Consider the following 25502-nt stretch of genomic DNA (forward strand, 5'->3'; position numbering starts at 1 on the left):
TCTATATATATAATATAAAATATTTATATATATATAATTGAAATTTACTAAATAAGTATGATGACTTAATTTATATATATTAAATAGTTATTATCATTGTTGGATATTGGTTAGTGCTGTCTTGTTTAAGCATAGGTGATCAGTCCATGCCTAACTAAGGCTACGCTATCCAATACCTGTCTTGATAATAACCTTAATACCTAAAAATACTATTAATACCTACTATTATTAATATTTTATTACAAATATTCACCAAAAATAAATAATTTAAACGAGATTAGCGAAATTTTTAAATTTTGTGAAGAATGTCACCATAAGGTGATCGTAATCAAAGAAATGATTTGATGAATTCGAAGACTAAACAAGCATGCTATGGTTCAAGAGAATTGAAGTGCTTGTTGGGACTATTTTGAATATGATGGCTTCAATCCATCATATGGGATTTTGAATTGAATACGAAAATGCGAGCAAGTTCAAACAATTGAACTTTGGTGTAAACAAAATGAGTTCAAGAAAGTTCTGACATGGTTACAACAAAACCATGTATACCATTAAAAGGAAATCGAGTTTTTCAAAGGAAAAATTTATCGATCAAATATCAAAGAGTAATCATTTTGCAAAACGCGGTAATGCAAAGATCAAGTATAATGAAATGATATTTGAGGTTGGATAAAACAATAATTTGGAATGAAGCCTTCCTAGGGTCTTATAACTCATATGAACCACATGCTCAACAAATAGTGTATGGATTTACCAAGAAACGAGATAGATCACTATTTGCTATTATGAAAGAATTCTTTATGGTATGATGACCATTACAAGAACACGAAAGTCAACTTATTATAGGCAGAAGTCGGAATTGCTACGAAGGGAATATAAGAACTTTTATCTGGAATTTTGTGTGATAACCGTTGTTAAGTGCCATTATCAAGGAATGTCGAATGAACTGAAATGGAATAGGGAATTTGCAAAGGTATGTGACTCTTTTTTTCAGTGATAATAATTATGACTTAGTTTAGACTGTGCACCAATGATTGTGAAATCTTGTTCCAACGTACCTCAGCGAAATGTAGATCGTTTATAGGATCACGTGGCAAAGTGCTTCTTTTTTATTAGTAGTTTTCTACTGACAGAATTAGTATTGGTGTCATCGTGCTTAATTTATACTTTTCAAAGGTCTTGCCTTGGAAAGTCGTGTGTGATATATTTCAACGTCTGTGGATGTATATTTTAAGTTTCATGTGTTTTCTTGTGCATTAGCACAACTTTGTATGTTTCTTACTTGTGTATTGTAAATTTTTATACTTTCGATGATATCCCATCTTTAAAGGGTTCTCATTGTATGAGTTACGAGGTAAATGATCAAACAAAATAATGTTTGATATTGGAAAAGAGATTCCTGATAAAGAATTCTAGACACGGATGCTTGTGTTTTATTTCAATTTGTCAATTCTTATGTTTTTGGAATTTCCTTATAGATATACCTATCTATATAATCACATATTTCACATGCTGAAATAAACATACCATTTATCAGGTCAATGTATTTAACAGATTCATATTTCCAAGAACCACTCAGGTATTTGGTCATGATACTATTTAGGGAAATCTTGTCATTGATTTGACATATCCTTTACCCCGTCTTATCCGGTTCGCGCTGGAGCGGTAATCTCAATATGTCCGGACAAGCTGGAGAGTCTGCTACTCTAGACCCAGTTTTGCCGGAGAAAATTTTCTATTTCCCATAAATAGTATCTTTTCAAAAAGTGCCTCTTTCATTAGGGCTTTTATCCAGAATCAAGAAAATTTGTATTCCCATAACATATCTTATTCTAGACCAAATAATATCAGTAAGCAAGAATAAATAGCAATTAAGTGCTATTGCCTGCTAACCGTCATACCAGTATCCATTATACTTATATAAGTAATTTACCTTAAAGTTTATTTTAAGGCAAAATTCTTAAGTTCAAGTCTAAATACCATCCGGAGTGCTATCAGATAATATTAAGTTTCTAATTCTCCGTTTCACTTAGGTATTATCATAACACCTAATTGTGTAAACCAGTGACTTAGCTTATACTAAGGCATCTTTTCTTATGTTCAAGTCTAACTGCTATCAGCTGTGCTACCATTTAATAGAAATCTCCTAACTCTTTTTATTTAAGCTTAAGTATTATTATCACAACACTTATAGGCTTAAAGCAGTGGCTCTGATACCACCTTCTGTCACGACCCCCGACCCACCCTGGACGGAATCGGGTGCCGTGAGCAGTCCAGTGGTACCGGTGATTATTTTTGGAAAACATTGCAGCGGAAATTTCATTAGGACCGTGAGTTAGGAAAAATATCAGAGTTTAGAAACACCGGATTTTATTTAAATAGATGGAATAAATTCCATGTTTTACAAAGGTAGCTTTTAATAAAAATGATATTTCTTAATTTGATTTAATTAATAAAATAAGCCACTTCTTGAAGTCCTTCAGTGCTGGATCCAATTCTTACTCCAATATACTGTAATTACCTGAAACGTGTTTTAAAAAGGGTTTTGTCAGCGGGAAATACTGAGTGAATCATTCATTTTGATAAAATGACACATAGTTATAAATTACAGCATAAGAGCGATTACTATGGCAGTATCTTAATTAATATCTGGTCTTGCCACCCGTGTGACGATGGTCATACCACTATTGGGTCCAGTCACCCAATTAGTGACGTTTTGTCACTGTTAGGTCTTATTAGCCTAACCCATGTTAGGGCTTATTGCCTAACTGTGAGAAATTAGTAATGTGCACAATACCCCACTAACCAGCGGTTAAGATAACCACGACTTAATCCCTGTAATTATAACACTTGGAAAATAATTTGAGGTATTGTAATACTTACTCACAAACGGTGAGAAAACAATTTAAAAAGAAGAATGACTCACAAACTGTGAGAAAAGAGAATGACTCACAAACTGTGAGAAAAGAGAATGACTCACAAACTGTGAGAAAAGAGAATGACTCACATTGCAGATTTAACGGGCAAGGTATAAGCCTACTGATTAGCCTTGATTAAACCTAATTTAACATAATGCACACACACAGGTTAGTAACTAATACAGCAATTACGTCAATTCACGAGATTAAACCTTCACAACGATTAATCAGTGCAATACTCGATAATTCAATCGGATTCACAACGAATAACAGAGCATAGTCCGAATTCGAACAGCACTCTAATATTCAAGTCGAAATCACGACGAATAATCAAAGTACAAGCTCAATTGAGCAGCATCTGGACTATCGTTGGATAGTTATAATCGATCGGACGTTGAATCGTAATAGCGATCGAGTTATTATCCTGATTGCGGCAGCAATTCGAGACCCATGTGTGTTTGTTGTATTGTTTCTGCTATAACTTGACGTACACAGCGAGTTTTTACGTCGTTTCAAAGACAGAATTCAAGTCCCAGACTCCTCTATTTATACATGAAATTTGACACCGTCGCGTAGCGCGAGGGGTACCCCCCATGGGCGTCGCGCTACGCGAGTGGTAACCTATGTTGATAGGGTAGCTACGTGTGTAACTAGGCTTGCTGTGTTGACAGTTTCATAAAATTCGATTTTGATAGAGAGTTATGAAGATAATCGTTGGCTAGGGTTTATCCCCCCCTGAGTTTTAGGGGCCCTGATCCTGATTCTGATTGTTCTGGAAATTTTAGGGTTAGTGCAGAATTACTTGGGTTTCTCAATTAGGGTTTTCTTAATAGCTAATTACCATCCTAATTATGGATTTTAGTGACAGTTGTTACAGGTACCCCTTTTATATGTTACCTTACCACTTTTTATGTTTAACGACCTATTTTTGTTTTTTTTAAAAGGGTGCACCCCTGTAACCAATTTGCTAACCAAATCAAACCATCATGTATTATTTGTGTTACACACTACTTTTATGCGATTACTTCGATTATATTAGATGTCAACGATTCTGATGTGTTGTATATACTTTTGTAACGTGTGTTACAAATCACATGTACTAGCATGTTTGGATGTATACACGTTATATATACCAAGTGTTTTATATATACCAAGTTTGTTTCACACACACATGTAACATGCATATGCCTCTGTGATGCATATAGTCGTGTTACATGTATTTGTATGTTATTCCCTATATATGTGCCTTGTTTTTATTCACTAAATCGTATATAACACATATTACTTACATGTTCCACCATGTTCTCGACTTCGACCGAGGGGCCAGCTAGCCCCGGTCGCTTTCCATAAGATGTGTAACACATGTTACATTTGTTTTTTTAAGTAATAGTGAAGGTATTTACCTTGTTTTCTACCTCATTTTGTGTAACACGCGTTACACTTGTTTTCCCTATATCACAGGTTAGAAATGAAACAGTATGTTTCACCACCCAATGCTCGTCTACTATTTTTTCTTACAATTGGTAATGAATAACACATGTTAACTAATAACACATGTTAACTGAATAAAACATGTCAACTAATAACACAGGTTAACTGATAACTGTTTAAATATACAAAATTCGTGGTGTCTACGATAGTTACAACATATTAAGAGCATACCAGAATGATCATATTGTATCTGGGTTATAGCCATAGTTTAAAATAAACAAAATTCGTGGTGACTAGGCTAGTTACAAAAACCACCACGCATATATCACTATCCAGTTGACTTGTTATAAACAAAAGTTGTGGAACCGATGAAGACCCCATGAACCACCATTGATGTTCCCCAAAACCCACTTGGTAAAAAGACCACACTAGCACTCAGCGTGCCCCAATAAGTGAGGCAGCTTCTATCTTGCCTTTCATAGTATTAGAGGGCGACAACAGAATATGAGTGGCATACTTCGTCCGCAACTTTCTCACCTCCTTCATTTTCCGACTACCATTTGTACTAAACCCAGCTTCAAATGGTTCACGCAGCCCCTTGAACTTCTCCATATGCCTCATCAAGAAGATACCGCAGTCTGTAGTGTTCCCATTCGTGGCCCAATCAAGCTTCTTCCTCTTGATTTCCAACCCTTTCATCACAGACGCCCTTGGATGGTTTACCTCTTCCAGGTAATGTACAAACATCTCCTTCTAATAACATAGAACAAAGATCATAGTGAGCTGGTATAATATGTTACGTACAATCTGATGAATATTCGCATTTTATAGTGTACTTACATATTTGTATGGTACTGATTTGTTGATGTAAACATCACTATCGATCACCGGACGTGTTAAGTTTTCTGCACCATTGTCTATCAATGTAATTGCTGGATTTTTCATCTCAAAAACTAGCAGATAGTAGTGGCCGGCCTCTAATATCGGAAACAGCACCATGTCAAAACTTCTTAGATCAAACAGCTTTGTGTTGCCATGCATTCCGCCTTGCATGTTTTTTCTAAACCTGTCCATACGTTTCTCACGGTGCATCTTTTGATCAAGCAACATCCACTCAAACTGAAAAACAATTCAATTGGCATTACTTATATCATGCTTCATCACACATAAACAATTTATGACTATTAAAAAGTAACTCACAACTACTCTCGTCCCCATAAACAAACGGTTGGTTGACCCTAGTGCTCTGAATTGTTCTTCATAGTTCAGCACCTCAGCCCAGCAGTCTATAATTCGATCAATCACTAGTGCCCCTGCGCTCAACGTCTTAAACATTCTTCGACTTGCATCAACATCTGCACTGCTCCTGTAGAGTAACTCCCTGCAACCCATGTAACACATTGAAAACACCTACTTTGTTACCCATGTTACTAAATGTTATGTATTCCAAATGTAAATTTTCTTACTCTGCTCTTGGGTTTGCTCTATATTCTTCATTAGTAAAGCGCTCCGCCCATGCCGTTCCTCGCTCTCTCCTATGAAATAGGGGTTATCGCATGTTACACAAAATAGAAAAAAACAAAAAAGGTAGCTTTTCATAATTGGTTTCATGGCACTTACAGATTTATTTTCATCGTCTCCTTTCGACTTGAATCCCCATGTAACATATACATTAACCCTTCATCATTGCGGATGTAATCCCAGATACGATTATCATCCTTACTTGTATCTTCATTAATGTCAACTCCCCGTCTCAAGAAAGGAGATTTGTTAACATATGGTATCCCTTTCTCTCTATCCGGGAGTATTCTTTTTCTTGCATCCATCTCCGCTAACATCCTTTCTTTGTTTGCTCTCTCTATCTCTTCTTTATAAAAACCCATGTTTTCTACAATGTACGACCCATCAAAGACAGTGACGGGCTCTGCCATCAATGGCTCAGCTGACCTCACAATGGCCCCTTCTTCATGTATGATTCCTGTGAAGGTAAAGTAACACATATTAGCATTCCTATTGTAAACCAATAGACAATTCTAACATGTGTAACTCATCTTATAATTGCCTATTTGTTTTTTGAAATAACAATGATATGCAACACATGTTACAAGGATTTGTAACACATGTTCCAAAAATTGTAACACATGTAACAGAGACATCTTTGTTCACAAGCATTTACTTAATGGCTAAATGGGCAACCTAAGAGTTACATGTGTAACACATGTTACAAGTGTGAAATTTTTTTAAGTAACAGTGAAGGAATAATCGTTTTGACAATTCTATTGTTACTTCAAAACAACACACCCTTCTAACATGTGTAATATATATACAATCTTTACTCACATGCAACAACCATGTAAATCAAGTAGGGTAAACAAGAAGTACCAGATGTGCTTTCACTCCTCGTGCGAACATCCGGTGTTCGAGGTTCTTCATCAATAACTATCAAATGGCAAGATGTGTTACATTTTTTTTGTTAGGCCCCTAAATTCACTGTCAATTATATTAATGCGTACCTGTCTTTTTCTGGCTCCCCATCTCTTCTAGTTGGGTCAACCCAACACTCCAGGAAGGCCCATCATAATCAAACGAATCAAAGGGTTGTTTTCTCTCGGCATTTATTGTCTCCTCATCCTCTTCTTTTTCTTCTACATGAATTTGCTTCCCTTTAGATTCTATTTCCACCTCAAAAAGGGGGCTCTGCCATCAATGGCTCAGCTGACCTCACAATGGCCCCTTCTTCATGTATGATTCCTGTGAAGGTAAAGTAACACATATTAGCATTCCTATTGTAAACCAATAGACAATTCTAACATGTGTAACTCATCTTATAATTGCCTATTTGTTTTTTGAAATAACAATGATATGCAACACATGTTACAAGGATTTGTAACACATGTTCCAAAAATTGTAACACATGTAACAGAGACATCTTTGTTCACAAGCATTTACTTAATGGCTAAATGGGCAACCTAAGAGTTACATGTGTAACACATGTTACAAGTGTGAAATTTTTTTAAGTAACAGTGAAGGAATAATCGTTTTGACAATTCTATTGTTACTTCAAAACAACACACCCTTCTAACATGTGTAATATATATACAATCTTTACTCACATGCAACAACCATGTAAATCAAGTAGGGTAAACAAGAAGTACCAGATGTGCTTTCACTCCTCGTGCGAACATCCGGTGTTCGAGGTTCTTCATCAATAACTATCAAATGGCAAGATGTGTTACATTCTTTTTGTTAGGCCCCTAAATTCACAGTCAATTATATTAATGCGTACCTGTCTTTTTCTGGCTCCCCATCTCTTCTAGTTGGGTCAACCCAACACTCCAGGAAGGCCCATTATAATCAAACGAATCAAAGGGTTGTTTTCTCTCGGCATTTATTGTCTCCTCATCCTCTTCTTTTTCTTCTACATGAATTTGCTTCCCTTTAGATTCTATTTCCACCTCAAAAAGGGGGTGAAAAGTTGCCCCAATCATCGGAATATCTCTGCCAACCACCTTAGCACTTTCTACCAACGTCTCGTTAACTACCTTTGTGCCAACCACCTTGCCCGGAACATCTGTGCTAACCACCGTAACATCTGTGCCAACCACCTTGTCCGGAACATCTGTGCTTACCACCGGAACATCTGTGCCAACCACCTTTTCTGTTATCAATGACTCCGTTTCACCTTCATCAACCTTCGTGCCTGTTTAAAAAAAATTAAAAAAAAAACTATTGGTTAATATGAATCTGTTTTACCAGACTAACCTAGACCGACATTCTCACAAGAAAAGATTTTTATTACTCTAACACGCATACCGAAATCTTTGGTGCCCGATATCTGACCGTCCTTTTCACCACAACTTTCAACTGCACGAATATTCGGCACTTCTTTGTTTACCGTCTTATCACTCTCTTCCCGTTCCATCCCATCAGCGTTCGTACCTTCTCACAAAAAAGAAAACAAAATTATTAGTTAATATCAACACATGTTACCTATATTTTTACACTTTTTTCACTTTGTATCAATACAAACATACCTTCATCCCTTGATTCAATATCGTCGTGATCATCAGCATCAACAGCAGCATTAACTTTACTGCCATCAGGCACATCTGCGTTCTCAAATTCCTCCATTAAATCTTTCCTCGTCCCGTCATCATTCTCTATTGTCTTCTCATATTCAACATCAGTTGTCTCATTGCGTTCGACCTCATCACATCCTGAAAAACATCAGTAGTCTCAGGTTTACACCTAAATACACTGTGTAACACGGCAAACACATGTTACAAAGATATGTAACATATGTTACAAGGATCTGTAACACATGTTACATTTATTTGTAACACATGTTACAAAGATCTGTAACCCATGTACACGTGTAACACCTACGTTTAGTCTTAGTTTTTAACTTCCGTTCTTTCTCAATTGTTTTCCTATATTGGCTTGCAACAATTGGGCTGATAATACTTGGGCTTGCAATATCCACAATAGTGTCATCTGTGCATCAATAATAATAATAATAATAATAATAATAATAATAATAATAATAATAATAATAATAATAATTATAATACCCATGATTTATGGCACCCACGACTTATTTAATTAACTAACAAAGCAACACGTTTTGTTGTTTACCTTCACCTGTTGAATCATCAGCTTGTATATTACCCATCTCCAGGTTCAACTCTGTTAAAACTTGATTAATCACTCCAGTTTCATTTTCACCCCTCTCTTCCGCATCATTTAACCATGAAGGCTTTTCATTTAGCAGCGTTTGATACTTAGCTTTTAATGCCTGCACATCGACATCCTCTGGGCTCTCAGTACACAAACGTCCCAGCATTGCTTCTATTTTTCTCTTTGTTTTTTCCGCAACATCTATTAGGGTATTAAGCACCGTTGCCCTCTCCTGTTTCCCCACACAACGTCAATGATGTTAAAAACTCAGCCGATACATTTACATTCATCAATATTATACAATGGTTTTAGATATATATCCTTACAAACCTGTATTGTTGGTTCATCATCCATCTTGTGTTTACAGACTGTTAAAGATTTCAATTTTCCCAACCCAAAACCGCCCCTACTAATCTCCAGCTTCTCCCTTTGTTTTAGCTTTTCTTTCGTCCAGAATGTCATGGGATAAATAGTGTAATCCACTTCCATCCCTTGGCACCTGACGCGGTCCACATAAAGCAGCTGAAAATTTCACACCAAACCCGTTACACGTGTTACACATGTTTCACATATTAATCAGTACTTAAAATGCAAAATCATTAAAAAACTTACAATTAGGACTGTCAATGCTCCTGTAAATGGACTATTTGCGTCGTTGGGTTTCCACCCATTCTTGCACTGTTTCAGCTTATCCAACACCAACTGGCACCAATTAACACTTGCAAAATCAAGATCACCCGTGATATGATCTAATATCCACGGACGAAGGCAGCCCTGTTTGTGGCAGTCAATCATGACTGTCACAAAACACATCAGGAAGTCCATTCTGAAATTAAAACTATCCCCTTCATCCGATGACTCAATCATATCAACCATTCTTGTTGGCGAAACAAATCTTCCCGTGAACCGATTTTTCCATCCTCGAACAGCCTCATCCATCTCAGCAAGCTTAGGCAAAGAGCTTAACTTGATACCGCTACGAGGTATGCCCAATAACTTATGTATTGCTTTCAGATTTACCTTGATATCCCCACACGGCAAATTAATCTCCATTGTCGAAGGATTAAATCTTTCAACCACATAATTTGCCAACTTTGCCGGCATGCCATCCACTTTAAACTTTAAAAGTCGACCAAATCCCATTTGTTTTACTGCAGTTCTTTGTTCGAAAGACAGAACGTTAATGCATCGGGCCAGTTGGATTGGCGATGATCTCGTTCTAAGCCCTGGCCAATTATCACGCTTCGACTTTTTCCTCAACCTACCCTTCACCTCCGCTTCAGCTTCTTCTCTTTCTTCATCCCATTCATCGTCGGTTTCTTCGTCTACTTTCTTTCGCTTTTTCGGTATCTTAACAGTTTGCGATCTTGTTACTCTATTTGTAGCTGCAAATAAAACAGGTTTAACACATGTTACTTAATTTCATAAAAATAAATCAGGTTACCTAATATGTTTTTGATAAAATAAATCCAGGTTTAACATATATTTGACAAAAGTAAAACAGGTGTAACTTGGAAAAAATATGAGAGCTTAACACATGTTAGATTATTTGACACAAGTAAAATAGGTGTAACTTGGAAAAAATATGAGAGCTTAACACATGTTTGCCTATTAGGAGACGTTTAACTCAAGGTAATAAGAGAGGTTTAACACATGGTACATCATTTTATAAATTTGAGACAGGTTTAACAAATGTTACACTAATATGTTACGCTAATATGCTTTTGAGTCTGTTGACGTGTACCCTAATATCAGACAGGTTTAACACATGTTACGCGAATATATTTATATGCTTAAAGCCCTTACACTAGTAGCCTAATCTTATAGGTTTACCTCACTTGTTTTTGACAAGACACAAGGCAGCTGTAACATATGTTACCCTAATATGTTTTTCATAAAAATATAACTTTAACACCTGTTACCTACTTTGATAAAAATAACACATGTGTTACAATAATATCTTTACAGATGTTTAACACATCTGTAACATATGTTTTTGACAAGACACAAAGCAGCTGTAACATATGTTACCCTAATAGGCTAAGCACATGTTACCTAATTTTGATAAAATTGTTCATACATGTATGCTTTTGACTTTCTTCACTTCTGCTCCCCACTACAATTGGATGTTTGGCTAAGCAAATGAATAACAACAACCGTTACACACGTTACAGTCCGCTAGCTTATCATATATACAAAATATAACATACGTACCATTTCGCCCCGTAGTCGGCAGAGTAGCACTGCTGACATCAATACGAACCGCTCCTATAAAAAAATTTATGAAGTGTTTTAATCAACCGAACTTACTACCTACGTAAACAGAAGTAAATAAAAAAGAACAAACCCAATATCCTTTTTTGTATTTCTGCGATTGGTGTGTCCGAGTCCCAATCGTCAATATCTGCAGGTTCGAAAGAAAAATCAGAACCTAATAAATATTCATTCTTTTAAGCAATGGCTTTACCTATTGTTTGTTCGTTTGCCAGACCCGCTTCCGGCATACTCTTGAACTCGCCGCTCTTCCTGCCACTTAACTTTAACCTACACATACACAGCCGAACCACCAAATTATTGTTTCAAATCAATCCCAAATAACCCGAGACACTTCCTAGTGGCATTTAAAACAAGAACCAAATTATTGTTTCAAATCAATCCCATATATGGCCTAAACAATAAAACAAAAACTGGACAATCCAGTCCCATACTGAAAATAACCCGAGACACTTCCTAGTGGCATTCGAAATAATAACAGAAGACAACTTCGACTCAAAATCATCACTGATCGGACCAACATTAAGAATTTCAAAAAAAAAAAAACCCCACGCCAATCGGACCAACATTAACACATCCCAATCAGACTAACATTAACACTTTCAAAACAAAAAACCCACCCCAATCGGACGAACACTAACACTTTCAAAACAAAAACCCACCCCAATCGGACCATAACACTGATCGAAAGGAGAAAACATAAGAAGATTAAACACCGAATCAAACTTACTTGCTTCTGGGGGTTTTTTCTTTCTTCCATTTCCGGCGACGTTTTCCGGACGATAACAACTGAAAGGAAGATCTCATATCTCTTTCTTCCCCGGTGGGTTTCCGCACCTTTTTTCGGCGATTTCGATATACCGCCTTACCGTCGCAGCCTCACCTTCTTCTCCGGCACCTTCTCCGGCTTCTTTCTTCTAGGGGTAGATGGAAGGTTTGAGAGAGAAAAGAGTGAAAGTGTTGGATGACATTTTGAAATGAGTTGGGTTATAGGAACGCGCGCCGTATTCTCTTCATATCATATCATGCAGACTTGCATGTCTAATCACCTATAATCATATCACATGTAATATTACCTATTTGCCCTTAAAGTAACTTTATTGACTTTACCATCTATTTAATTTAATTCAAAAAGGTCTTAAATTTTATTAGCCATTGGATGATCTTGATCAATGGTTATAGATTGGGTTTCCTAGGTTTTCTTAGTACAAATAAGTTTTCTATAAATCCATGCCTTATATATATATATATATATATATATATATATATATATATATATATATATATAAGGAAAAAGGTTAAAAAAATTAAATAAATAATATAGCCGTTAACTAGCCGTTGTGGCTTTTGATTGGCTGGTCAACATCACACAAGCGTTTTAATAATCACGCCAGCAACAAATTTCATCGAAAATAACGCCAAAAAACGCCCCATGTAATGAGGGTTTGGGCGTTTTGGAGCGTGATTTTTCAATTTTTTTTTAAAAAAACGCCCCAGTACGGACGGTGTTAAGGAAGAGGAAAATGAAAACCACAACCGATAGACCCTTGTGATCAACCAAACCAAAGTAATAAAGACGACCTAAATGGTTCGACGACCTCAAAACCCAGGTTTAATCTAATAGCCAATCCCTGAGGTTGATTGATAATGGCGGACGATGACGAAAGAAGGGTTCTTGAAGATCAACTTGAGCTTCAATTACAAGAACAAAGAGAATCAATCGCCGCTCTTGATGAAGCCCTAGCCTCTGACCCCCAAAATCCCGAAATCCTCGAGGTATTCACAATCGCCCTTTTTTTTATTTCTTTTCTCAACTTCATTTAGGTTAAGTTTTTTTTTGTAAACCTGAGTTTGTCTTCCATATTTTTTAGCTCATAAATCATTATTTTGCTTTAGAAACTTGTTGATTGATATCAATGCTCGGTTGCTAACTGTTACCTAGGTCCTAGGTTATCTCATCTGTTGTATATTGGTACTGAATGTGCTTTTGCTACAATGCTGTGAGCTGATACCTTGACATTGTGTTTAACTCTTTTGAAGTAAGAAAGTGTTGGGGTTTTAAAAAGAGGTGAGGGAATAATCAAACACTCTTTTTATTACACTCTTTGGTCCACCTCTTCTTGTGCAGACGTTTGCAGATGTGGTCCGCAGAGTGCAGACCTTTTACATCTGAAAAAACAAACTCAACCTTAGAAATTCTCTTTTGAAGTAAGTGTTGGTCACCTAAATAAGGAAATCAAGATGCATATAGATAAATCTAAATTGAAGCGACTGAAATACTTGACGACGGTCATGAAACGTTATATTCTTTTTAAGTTACACTTGTTGTGCGGAATCACAATGACTGGATTTCCCATTTATCAGGATTGAATTTTTAATTTACACTTTATTGCCGGATAGATAAACAAAAACTTCATCGCTAGCTAGCTAAGACGGGGCACTTTGTTATGGGCCCAACAGACCAGCCCAAAAGTGCTTATGATCAGCCTATGGATCCAGCCCAAACAAAGAGAAATAGGAAGATGCCCGAGAAATTCAAAGATTATGCCATGAATGCCACATCAGCACAAGTCTAACAGAATTGGTTGTGCTTGTTATTTAAGTTAATTATTGTGTGATCATGAGGTAGGAAAGTTGTTAGATCTCATTGGTCATTCTCATTCCCATCCCCCATTTCTGTATTCTCTTTTCCCATCTTGAGTTTCTTCTTTGTTCAATCATTCAATGAAAATCACTACTTACTGGCCCTATAATTGAATCTGTTATATCTGAGTTCATTACAATTGGTGCTTTCATTGAGAATCGAACTCAAGATGGCAGAGGGGACTCGTTTTAAAATTTTGGAGGAAGCAGTCCGCAATGTTCAGCAGGACCAGACAGGGTTCCGTCAAGAGCTGGATGGTGTTGTCACCGCAATCGCTTCGTTACAACAATCCATCAACGAATTGATTAAGCGGTCTGATGCTGGTCCTAGTGGTATGAAGAAACATGACCCTCACCGTGGTTCTTCGGGTGGGGACGGTGACGGATTCAGTGTTCTCGGTAAACACAAACCGGCACCGGTGTATCTGGCTCGATTTAACGGCGAACAGCCGGAACGGTGGCTTGCTCAAGCTGGTCGTTATTTTGAATTTTACTCGATTCCGGTGTTAGATCGCTTGACTATTGCATCGTTTTATCTTGATGACGCTGCTGCCGATTGGTATGACTGGTTGTGTCGGCATCACCGGGTTTCTGATTGGGAGGGTTTTGCAGCGGCCCTTTTGAAGCGATTTCGATCGATGGATTTCGAAGAACCGGAAGGTTTGTTGGCTAAACTTTATCAGTCCTCCACCGTTGCTGTTTATCATTCCCAATTTGAGTCTATTTCTAATCGCACCACAATGACTCTGCCGGAGGACTTTTTGATTAGCTGTTGGATCTCGGGCCTCCGATCCGACATTAAGCAATCTGTGATTTGCCATGGGCCCACTACCCTTGAGGATGCAATGGACAAGGCCCAGTTGCATGAAAGGAGGATTCAATTCGAAAAAGGGTCGGGTCGGGTTTCTCTAGGGTCTTCTAAACCCCTATTACCTACACCAAAAACACCGCCGCTTCCATCTCAAACTTCTTCTCCTTATCCAGCCAAAACCACAAAACCACTACTCCGGCTACTGCAAAAGTCGGTTTCCGGCATCTATCTTCGGCAGAGATGGCTCAAAAACGTGCACAGGGTCTCTGTTATCGATGTGATGAGAAATATACGTGGGATCACAAATGTAAATCTGCTCCACAACTTCTTTTCTTTGATGACGAGCCACCGGATTTACCAGATCCACCGGTTTCACCATCTTCGGAAGGTACAGATTCTTTATTAGCCGAGAAATTACAGCTCGATGAGGTTAAGACTCAGTCGGCTATTTCCTATAATGCATTATCGGGGGGGTGTTCCTCTACTACGTTACGTTTTACGGGATTGGTTCACGGGAAGGAAGTTCAAGTTTTATTAGACGGGGGAAGTACCCATTGTTTTGTGCAAACTCGTATTGCTCACTTCCTTAATCTCACTATTGAGGCCATTGACCCCTTCTCCGTGTTGGTGGGTAGCGGTGAACGTTTACCGTGTTCAGGATTAGCCAAGGATGTGGAATTGGTTATCCAAGGGCAGGCAATTGTGGCCGATTTCTATGTTTTACCATTGCAAGGATGGGATATTGTACTGGGGGTATCATGGTTAGCTACACTCGGACCAGTTCTCACTGATTATTCAAAGTCCACCTTTGAGTTTTCATTAAATAAGCAACCGGTTAAATGGCAGGGTGACTCTCCTATGGTTCACGAGATTCAATTTCATGGTTTTCGACACCTTGTTCACTCCAACGGAATCGGTCAATTGTTTCACCTAAGCTTGGTGCCTCCCGAGTCCAGCCCACCCACCTATCCTCCTGAGTTACAAGATATCTTGACCGCCTTTGCAGCTGTTTTCAATCCACCTGTGGGCTTGCCTCCATCTCGTTCACAGGACCACCATATTGAATTGATACCCAATAGTAAACCGGTCTCTGTTCGGCCGTACCGATATCCTCATTTTCAGAAGCAGGAAATAGAAAAATTGGTTCGTGAGATGTTACAGCAAGGGATTATTCGTCCCAGTACGAGTGCGTTTTCTTCTCCAGTTTTATTGGTTCGCAAGAAAGATGGAACATGGCGTTTTTGTGTGGACTACCGGGCATTAAATTCTATCACGGTTCGTGACCGTTTTCCTATTCCGTCAGTGGATGAGTTATTTGACGAACTACACGGAGCTCATTATTTCTCTAAATTAGACTTATTAGCGGGTTATCATCAGATCCGCATTGCTAGTGGAGATGCAATGAAGACCGCTTTTCGCACTCATGACGGGCACTATGAATTCTTGGTCATGCCCTTCGGGCTTACCAATGCCCCGTCAACATTTCAGCGGCTTATGAATGATGTGTTTCGTCCATTCCTTCGCCGGTTTATTTTGGTCTTCTTTGACGACATATTGATTTATAGCAAAACATGGTCAGACCATTTGCACCACATCACAGTCACACTTCAGTTGTTACTTGATAACAAATTAGTGGCTAAACTCTCTAAATGTGTTTTCGGCCAGCAACAAGTCGTCTATCTAGGCCACATTATCTCCTCGAAGGGTGTGGCAGTGGATCCCGAGAAAATCCTCACGATTCAGCAATGGCCAACTCCTCGTAATGTCAAACACATTCGTAGTTTCTTGGGCCTCACCGGTTACTACCGGCGTTTTATCAAAAACTATGCTTCCATTGCGGGTCCTCTAACTGATCTCCTTCGGAAGGATGCATTTTCTTGGAACGATACTACCTTGAACGCTTTCGTTACTCTAAAGAACCTGTTGAGTTCCACACCTATTTTACGGTTACCGGATTTTTCCAAACCTTTCACCATTGAAACCGATGCATCGGGCACCGGCATCGGAGCGGTGTTATCACAAGATAAGCACCCATTGGCCTATTTTAGTAAAAAGCTTTGTCCGCGTATGCAACACGCTTCCGCTTATCACCGGGAGATGTACGCTATTACACAAGCCATTTCCAAATGGAGACAATACCTGCTGGGTCACCATTTCACTATTATCACTGACCAACAGTCGCTTAAACGGCTTCAAGATCAGGTAATCCAAACACCAGAACAACAAAAATGGTTGGGGAAGTTACTGGGGTTTGATTTTGATATTGTATACCGCCCGGGTACACAAAATGGAGCTGCGGATGCACTTTCTCGTATTCCTTCGGGTCACTTGTTAGCCATCTCCGCCCCGGTTCCGACCTTGTTACAGGAGTTACATGCCGCTGCCCAGTCGGACCCCGATTATTGTGCCTTGCTGCACCGCTTCCAATCGGATTCCGCGACCTTGCCGGATTACACTTACAAAGACGGATTTTTGTTATATAAGGGCCGGTTTTTGGTTCCAAACAACCAGCCCCTGCAACACTTAATCTTGTTGGAGTTTCATTCCACTGCAGTCGGCGGGCATGCTGGGGTCACCCGTACTTACCAACGGTTGGCAGCAACTTTTTATTGGAAGAAGATGAAAGCTACCGTCACCGAATTCATCGCTCAGTGCCAGGTTTGTCAACAAACCAAGCCTTCCTTCTTGTCACCGGGCGGGTTGCTACAACCGCTTCCGATTCCTAATGCAATTTTTGAAGATCTTGCTCTTGATTTCATTACTTGTTTACCTAATTCGCATGGGAAAACTGTTATTATGGTGGTCATTGATCGTTTATCTAAATATGGGCATTTCATTGCTTTACCGTCCTCCTTCAATAGCTTCACGGTCGCCACGGCTTTTATTAACGACATTATTCGTCTCCATGGTGTTCCCTTGTCTATTGTTAGTGACCGAGATGCTCGGTTTATGACGGATTTCTGGCGTGAATTACATCGTTTGAATGGTACTCAGCTCAAGTTTAGCACCGCGTACCATCCGCAGACGGACGGACAATCCGAAGCACTAAACCGTTGTTTGGAAATGTATCTCCGCTGTTACGTTGCTGATCACCCACAGAAATGGCTGCAATTCTTACCGTGGGCAGAATTTTGGTATAACACCTCTTACCACACATCGTCTCAAATGACCCCTTTTGAAATTGTCTATGGCAGGAAACCTCCGTCGTTGAGTCGTTATTTACGGGGCTCTACTTCGAATGTGAATCTGGAAGATCAATTACTGGAGCGGGATAATGTGTTAACACTTTTAAAGGTTAATTTGAATAAAGCTCAAACCCGTATGAAGTTAACCGCGGATAGGCACCGAAGAGATGTTCACTTCAAGGTGGATGATTGGGTGTTTGTAAAACTCCAACCGTACCGCCAAGGATCCGTTCGTTTACAACGCAATCACAAACTGGGCCACCGTTATTTTGGGCCGTACCGGGTACTTTCTAAGGTTGGGTCCGTTGCTTACAGGTTAGACTTACCGGTCACTGCCAAAATCCATCCCGTTTTTCATGTTTCCTTACTTCGCAAATGCCTCGGTAAGCCTTCCCAGCAGATCACCCCATTACATTTGGTGGACTCCACTTCCACCCTCATTTTAACACCACAGGCAGTCCTTCAAAGACGTAAGGTGTTACGCGGTACTCAAACGGTTCAACAGAGTCTTATACAGTGGGATGGTCTTACTACCGCGGAAGCCACGTGGGAAGATGATGTTCAATTGGCACAGCAGTTTCCTGATTTTTCCCTTGAGGACAAGGTGGGTTTTAAAGGGGGCGGTAGTGTTATGGGCCCAACAGACCAGCCCAAAAGTGCTTATGATCAGCCTATGGATCCAGCCCAAACAAAGAGAAATAGGAAGATGCCCGAGAAATTCAAAGATTATGCCATGAATGCCACATCAGCACAAGTCTAACAGAATTGGTTGTGCTTGTTATTTAAGTTAATTATTGTGTGATCATGAGGTAGGAAAGTTGTTAGATCTCATTGGTCATTCTCATTCCCATCCCCCATTTCTGTATTCTCTTTTCCCATCTTGAGTTTCTTCTTTGTTCAATCATTCAATGAAAATCACTACTTACTGGCCCTATAATTGAATCTGTTATATCTGAGTTCATTACACACTTTTTAGAAAGAAAATACAGTATGATTGTTGAAGACAACATCAACACAATAGATGAATGGAGTTTGGCTATGTTGGATTCTTGTTTGTTGACCACTCTTCACAGTCACCAACTCCTCACATAAATTCATGAGCAATTTCAACTTCTGTCATACTGTCATTTCACAATTTATGTTCGTTTGTTTGCCTACTGTCAACATCTCTTGTTTGTCACACACTCACACCATGTGTACATTCACATTTTATAATATAAAAAATATATTTTTTATTAGATATGCGTAGGATAATTTTACACTTTGAAGTAAAACTCTGTGCAGTCTTGTGAAAGAGTGAAGATATACTAAACAAACAAGCGTACTCAATATAATCCAACTCATAGCTCATATACATAATCCGATTGTGTCCAGAGTCCAGACGTTCTTGGTTTAAATTATGTTACGTTTTTGTTAGATTCATGACATCTTGGTATTAATTTTAATTTCTTCTACAAGGTTCATGCAGAGCTTCTTCAAGCAATCAAAGATGCAGAAGAGGGTCTCTTCGTTCTTAAACGAGCTAGATTATTGCAAGAAGTTGACATGTCTCTACAGATGGCAAAAGATGGACGTAATGGGAGAAATCAAGATTCTCTTGATTCAAACGACGTTAAAGTGGAAGCGTTGAAAGAACCCGAGGATGTGAATCAAGATCCTCTTGATCCCAAACAAACAGAAGCGGAATCAAATAAGGTATTCTCTGTTGGATCAAAATGTCGCTTTCGCCACTCAGATGGACGATGGTATGACGGTTTGATTGTTGCAATTGACGGGTCTAATGATGCAAAAGTTTCCTTTCTTACTCCAACATCAGAGAATCAGTTGGTATGTGTTTTTTTCCTCTTTACTATTAATTATGGTCTACGTTGTGTCGTTGCTAGATAACTAGCTATTAAATTATTTGTAATTAGGGGTGAGCAGAAAACCCAAAAAAACCGAACCGAAACCGAAAAAACAGATTTAACCGAACAAAAAAACCGAAACGCACAAAAAAACCAAATTGAAAATTAAGGTTCGGTTTTGATTTAGGAATTATTAATTTTATTTTTGAATGTTAAGTATTCATAACAACAAAAATTAACATGTTTATTTATCTTTGAAATTATTTATCCGTTGCCTACAACAACAACCACCATACCCAGTAAATCCCACAAATAGCAATGCTACTTATAGGGTCTGGGGAGGGTGGGATGTAGACAGACCTTGCCTCTATCCCTAGGGATAGAGAGGCTGCTTCCAGAGAGACCCTCGGCTCCAAAACGAACAACATACCAACACACCAAGTCAAAGAATATAGGAATAAGAAGTCACCAATGCCAAGAAAGTGATCATAGTGACACAATATAATGTAAATCATGTATAATAGCATACATCATCAATTGGGCATACACACAAGAAGGCAATCATCGGTAAAGTCATTTAAAGAATAAGAAAAACCTACATCCCTAAAATACACCTAAGACCTTACTGCAATATCCTCTAGAAGTTAACCCTAATCCTACGCCTCCACGAAGTCCTATCTTGGACTATGTCCTCAGAAAGATGCAACTCTAGTAAATCACGCCTTATCTGCTCATCCCATGTCAGTTTGGGTCTGTCTCTTTCTCTCCTCCCCTCCACAGTAAGAGTTTCCACTACTCTAACTGGTGCCGTCGTTTGCCTCCGTTTCACATGCCCAAACCATCTCAATCTCCCCTCCTTAATCTTATCCGATATGTTAGCCGCTCTTCATTTCTTATCCGATCTAACCTCGTGTGTCCACACATCCACCTCAGCATCCTCATCTCTGCTACCTCCATCTTGCGCTCTTGTGTCTTCTTGATAGCCCAACAGTCTGTTCCTCATCTCAGCTTCCATTGCCTACAACAAATAACAAAGTTTAACAAAAAAAATAAATGACAATTCAAAGTATTATAATGTTTTAACAAAAACTTCGAAGAAACATAAAAATAGATTGGAAGATTAGGTTTATGTGAACAATATAAATTAAAAAGGTTAAATATATTAACTTTAAGAGTTAAGTCCCGTGAAAATAAAATTAACGTACTAAGCGTACGAATTGGGGGAAAAAGCAAAAAGTGGCGGTGGCATTTTGGTAATTATCAGCAACTTCAAAATTACTCCAGTAGAGTAATTTTGAGCTTCTCTAGAGTAATTTTGGTCGTGTAGGGTAATTATCAAAATTACACAACCCCCCCCCCCCCCCCCAACTAAAAGCTAAAAACTAAAAACTAAACCATAAAGCTAAACCCCATAACTAAATGCTAACAAAATTACTCTACAAGACATTTTCCAAAATTACTCTACAGAAGTCAAAATTACTCTACTAGAGTTATTTGATAATTACCCTACATTTCCCAAAATTACTCTACAGATGCTCAAAATTACTCTACTAGAGTAATTTTGAAGTTGCTGATAATTACCAGATTGCCACCGCCACTTTTTGCTTTTTCCCCAGTAACTTTGAAGTTGCTGATAATTACCAGATTGCCACCGCCACTTTTTGCTTTTTCCCCCAATTCGTACGTTTCGTACGTTAATTTTATTTTTATTTTTATTTGATCCTTTACCTTAACTTTAATGTAAACATCTAAGAAAGATTCTTAATTCTTGGTTTATACTTTTTATTTTTGAATCTTACGTAACTTTATTTTTAAACCGAAAAACTAAACCAAACTGTTGCTAAAACCGAAACCGAACGGTTTGAATATTTTGCCACTTTTGTAATAAACTATTTGCAATGGTTTGAATATTTTGCCACTTTTTGTAATAAACTAATAACTGAAGGAATGATTGTATGTTTACCACTTTACCCGATTAATCAAGTAGTGCTACTACACCCGAATGCAGATTTGCAAGTTCTTCTTGCAGCAACGGTGTCGATTTGGTACAAAGTGTCGTTCGTCACATGGTAAAAGTTTTCTCATATGTAATATAACTTCAGAATCGGTTTTTAACCTCCAATGATAAATAGCAAATATTTAACGTGTTCGGTTTATTTTGAATCAGGCATTAATCTGCCATTATCATCACTGAGAAAATATACTCCCACAGTGTGGACTCATTCGTTAATCGGGTCCAATGTGTGGGCCATCTCCGACAGTAAAACCGGAATTTGGCGGGAAGCGGAGCTTGAGTCATGGGATGAAGAACTCAAATCGGGCCGGGTCGTTTTCCGAGACGATGGTAGCTCGATAAACGTCGGACACGAGTTTATATCTTTATGTCAATACGCCCAAATGAGCGATGAAGATGACAATGACAGTGACTCCTGTTCCAATTCGGAACAGGATGATCTTTCCGAAAATGAAATCGAAGACGCCTCTGAAGGTTTAGGGTTTCTCGGTTCGTCAAATCTACGAGGTATACAAACCGAAACCGCCATTTTTGCAGAATGGGAGAATCACACTCGGGGAATCGCGTCTAAGATGATGGCTAACATGGGTTTCCGCGAAGGAATGGGTTTGGGTGTGAGGTTACAAGGACGTGTTGACCCGATTTCGGTCAAAGTACTACCGAAAAATCAGTCTCTCGATCATGCTTTCGAATCTAACGAAAATAAAGATAAAAATCAAGAGAAAAAACGAAGCAGAGGCGGGAAAAGAAAACGCGATAAGAAATTTGCAGCATTAGCGAAGGCTGCCAAGTTACAAGAGGAACCGAGCTCGGATATTTTTAGTCTTATCAACACACAGTTAGCGAAGCATGATGAAGCGTTGAAAGTCGGGTCAAACAAGAAACCGCAAAAGAAAGATTTCCAGGAGAGTAAGAACGGTGACAGGCGGGCGCTCGTTGCGTTTGATGATGAGGTGAAGGAGTTACGTGCGAGAGTTCAAAAACTGGAGGAAATGGCTAGCAGGAATAAGAAAGAGAAGGTGGTTTACGAGGCGGCAGTTAGGAAGCTTAATGAAACTCGGAAACAGTTGGCGGAAGTTGAAGCCGCGCATGCATCAGCGTCTAATGCTGTTGCTAGTAAAGAGAAGGAGAAGAGATGGCTTAAGTTTTAATATCGGCGTGACATTGTTTGTAATTGAAATCTGTTATAAATATCGGCGTGATATAATCATAGTTTATTTTTTACATTATTTGCTAAAACTGAGTGAAATCATCTTTTGATTGTGACATTGCTCTGTTGCACGTTCTTCTAAATTTGGACCGGTTAGCTAATAAGTTGTGATGATGGTCCAACCTCCAGAAGGCGAACGCGAACGTTGGTTGGTTGGTTTTCACCAGTTTCGTTTGTTCGTTCAAAAGCAATGAGATAATTATGTGCAATCGATTAGCGGTAACTGAACCGAAACACTGCAGAGAACCAGGGCGGACATGACAATATGATCTTCAAAACACTAATTAAGAGAGATTAGTGTGCTTTAGCCTTTGAATCATTTGTTGCAAGATATGATAATGTTATCCCAACTAGATATGACATCTGTGTGGCAAAAGTCAAACACTAAATAGGAGAGATTAGTGTGCTTTGAATCATTTGTTGCAAAGTCAACATTCAATGTTGTTATTAGAGCATCTCGAAGGCGGACCGGTGTGGTGACTAGGTCCAAAACCAAACCGGTCCTTGCATGGGTTGGACAAGAGGTTGTGAAGTGGAGTCCGGTGCATTCCACCGGCCTCAAACCGTACCAATATGTGGGACCACAAACACAAACTTGTTATATAATTTACCCTTTTTATATAAATGTGGGGTGTGAGATGGAGGTTTGCATTGGTTTGCGTAAGAGAAAAAATGTATTTTTTAAGGTAGATTTTTGGAATGATATGTCGTACTAAGGTGGCGGGTTTAGAATCAAACTTGAATTTAGCATTGGAGATGTTCTTAAGAAAACCGGATCAGCCAAATCGGGAACCAGATCGTTTGTCGCTTTGAATTGTATGCATAAAACTATTGTTGGTTTGAACGGTTTTGAGTAATTATTTTTTTTTTAAATTATAAGATTTAAACTTAAGGCATCTGTTTTAGCTTTTCCCGATTAACGTTATATTCTTGTGTACTTTAAATAAATACCATCTTTTAAAAATATTATATTATATTCTACTTAAAAAAATTGAATGTGACAATATTATATTAACTAATAAATTCTACGTAAATATTTAAACAATTTTTATGATTAAGTATGATATCATCTGGTTTTTAACTCTGTTAATTCTTTCTCACCGTCAAATCGGTTGACACTAAGATTTTTTTTTTTTTTTTTTTTTTTTTTTTGAACCGTCAACAGAAGGTTGATACTAAGATTAGTTGGGTTTTTAAAAAGTTACGTACATGAGTGGGATTCAAGTCTGTCCTTTGGAACGCTAGAAGCATAAATGGTTGTATTTATTATAAACCTAAAATTCGTATTCAATAAAATATAACTTTAAATGCTCATCTATTGTATTCAATAAAATATAGCTTTAAAATGCTCATCTATTTGCATTTGTGGTCTCTATTTAATTATTAACGGATGGCCAAAAGAAATCCAAATACGTTGCTCCAAAACCGTCGCCCTTGATTTTTAGGATCACATATTCATATAGTATAAACTAATAATTAATAAATGTTTATATTAAAAAAAAGAAATAATTAATGTATGACTATATATCTAAATTACACGTACTTATGACAAAAAATGTAGATTAATCATAATATCAAAATGATTGTGACATTTGTTAAGGTCTTGTGATGATATATATAATATTGATGGCAACTTTTTTAGTGGCCGACTTCATTGTGGGATCATAAGTATTGTTTAATTATTAATAATGTTAATCTCACAAAAGAAACCAGGTAACCAACCCATCAATAATGGTGTTTTAGTAATGATAATTGTTGGCAAGTTATAATATAAAAAAGTTTAAAGAAAACAAGTATTGTAATCCACATGACACAATTTAAATAATAATAATTAGTTGTCTACATGACACAATTTAAATAACAACTAGGGTTAAGACCCGCCCGCGTTGCGGCGCGGGTACATCGTAAACATTGAATGGATTAGTCCAAACAAAACCATATGAAAACACACATTTCGACGTATCCAGTTGAACTCAGTGTAACCTGTATAAGCATTGTGATTGGATCAAATGTAAAGTAAATGGAATTCATATCGAACAATCACAACATATTATATGTGACCCAACTTATACAAAGAAAACGTAACGGGTATGAAGGAAAGTATGCACATGTAATCGAAAGGGATTAATTAGAGCTTTCAAAAAAAGGCGAGAAAAGGAAACCATAATTTGACTCCACTCGGTTCGAAACAAACTTTACGAAACGTACATAAAATAAACACGAAAACATATTATATTTGACCTGAATCATTTCTCAAAAAAGTTTACGTCGAAACGTAGAACTTGAATTTATACGAAAACGTACATAAAAATATGCACGTAAAAATGGTTTCTTTAAACGAAAACGTATTATATTTGACCTGACTCGTCTATAAAAAAGTTTACGTCGGAATGTAGAAGAAATCATATTTACACATACCCGTACATAAAATAGGCACGTAAAAATAGTTTTTAAGTAAATGAAGTATAGGGGTAAACCGAAACAAAAAATTATTA

At 38.0% G+C, this 25502-nt stretch overlaps 1 protein-coding gene across 1 annotated transcript; it reads left to right on the plus strand.

Annotated features, from left to right (window-relative positions):
* Positions 1-12854: 12854 nt before the first annotated feature.
* Positions 12855-23065, plus strand: LOC110930345 (zinc finger CCCH domain-containing protein 18). The gene is made up of 4 exons (XM_022173641.2): positions 12855-13076; positions 19398-19766; positions 21792-21852; positions 21951-23065. Exons 1-4 carry the CDS (start codon positions 12948-12950, stop codon positions 22946-22948), a joined length of 1557 nt encoding a protein of 518 aa, XP_022029333.1. The 5' UTR covers positions 12855-12947; the 3' UTR covers positions 22949-23065.
* The last annotated feature ends 2437 nt before the right edge of the window (positions 23066-25502 follow it).

Source organism: Helianthus annuus, chromosome 3 (assembly GCF_002127325.2).
Source record: "Helianthus annuus cultivar XRQ/B chromosome 3, HanXRQr2.0-SUNRISE, whole genome shotgun sequence".
NCBI classification, from domain to species: Eukaryota; Viridiplantae; Streptophyta; class Magnoliopsida; order Asterales; family Asteraceae; genus Helianthus; species Helianthus annuus.

Excerpts from the sequence above, each read along its gene's own strand:
- LOC110930345 (XM_022173641.2), top strand. The coding sequence starts at position 12,948 with ATGGCGGACGATGACGAAAGAAGGGTTCTTGAAGATCAACTTGAGCTT. Across the intron at positions 13,077-19,397 it reads AAAATCCCGAAATCCTCGAG|GTTCATGCAGAGCTTCTTCA; the intron begins GTATTCACAATC and ends TTCTTCTACAAG. Across the intron at positions 19,767-21,791 it reads CAACATCAGAGAATCAGTTG|ATTTGCAAGTTCTTCTTGCA; the intron begins GTATGTGTTTTT and ends ACCCGAATGCAG.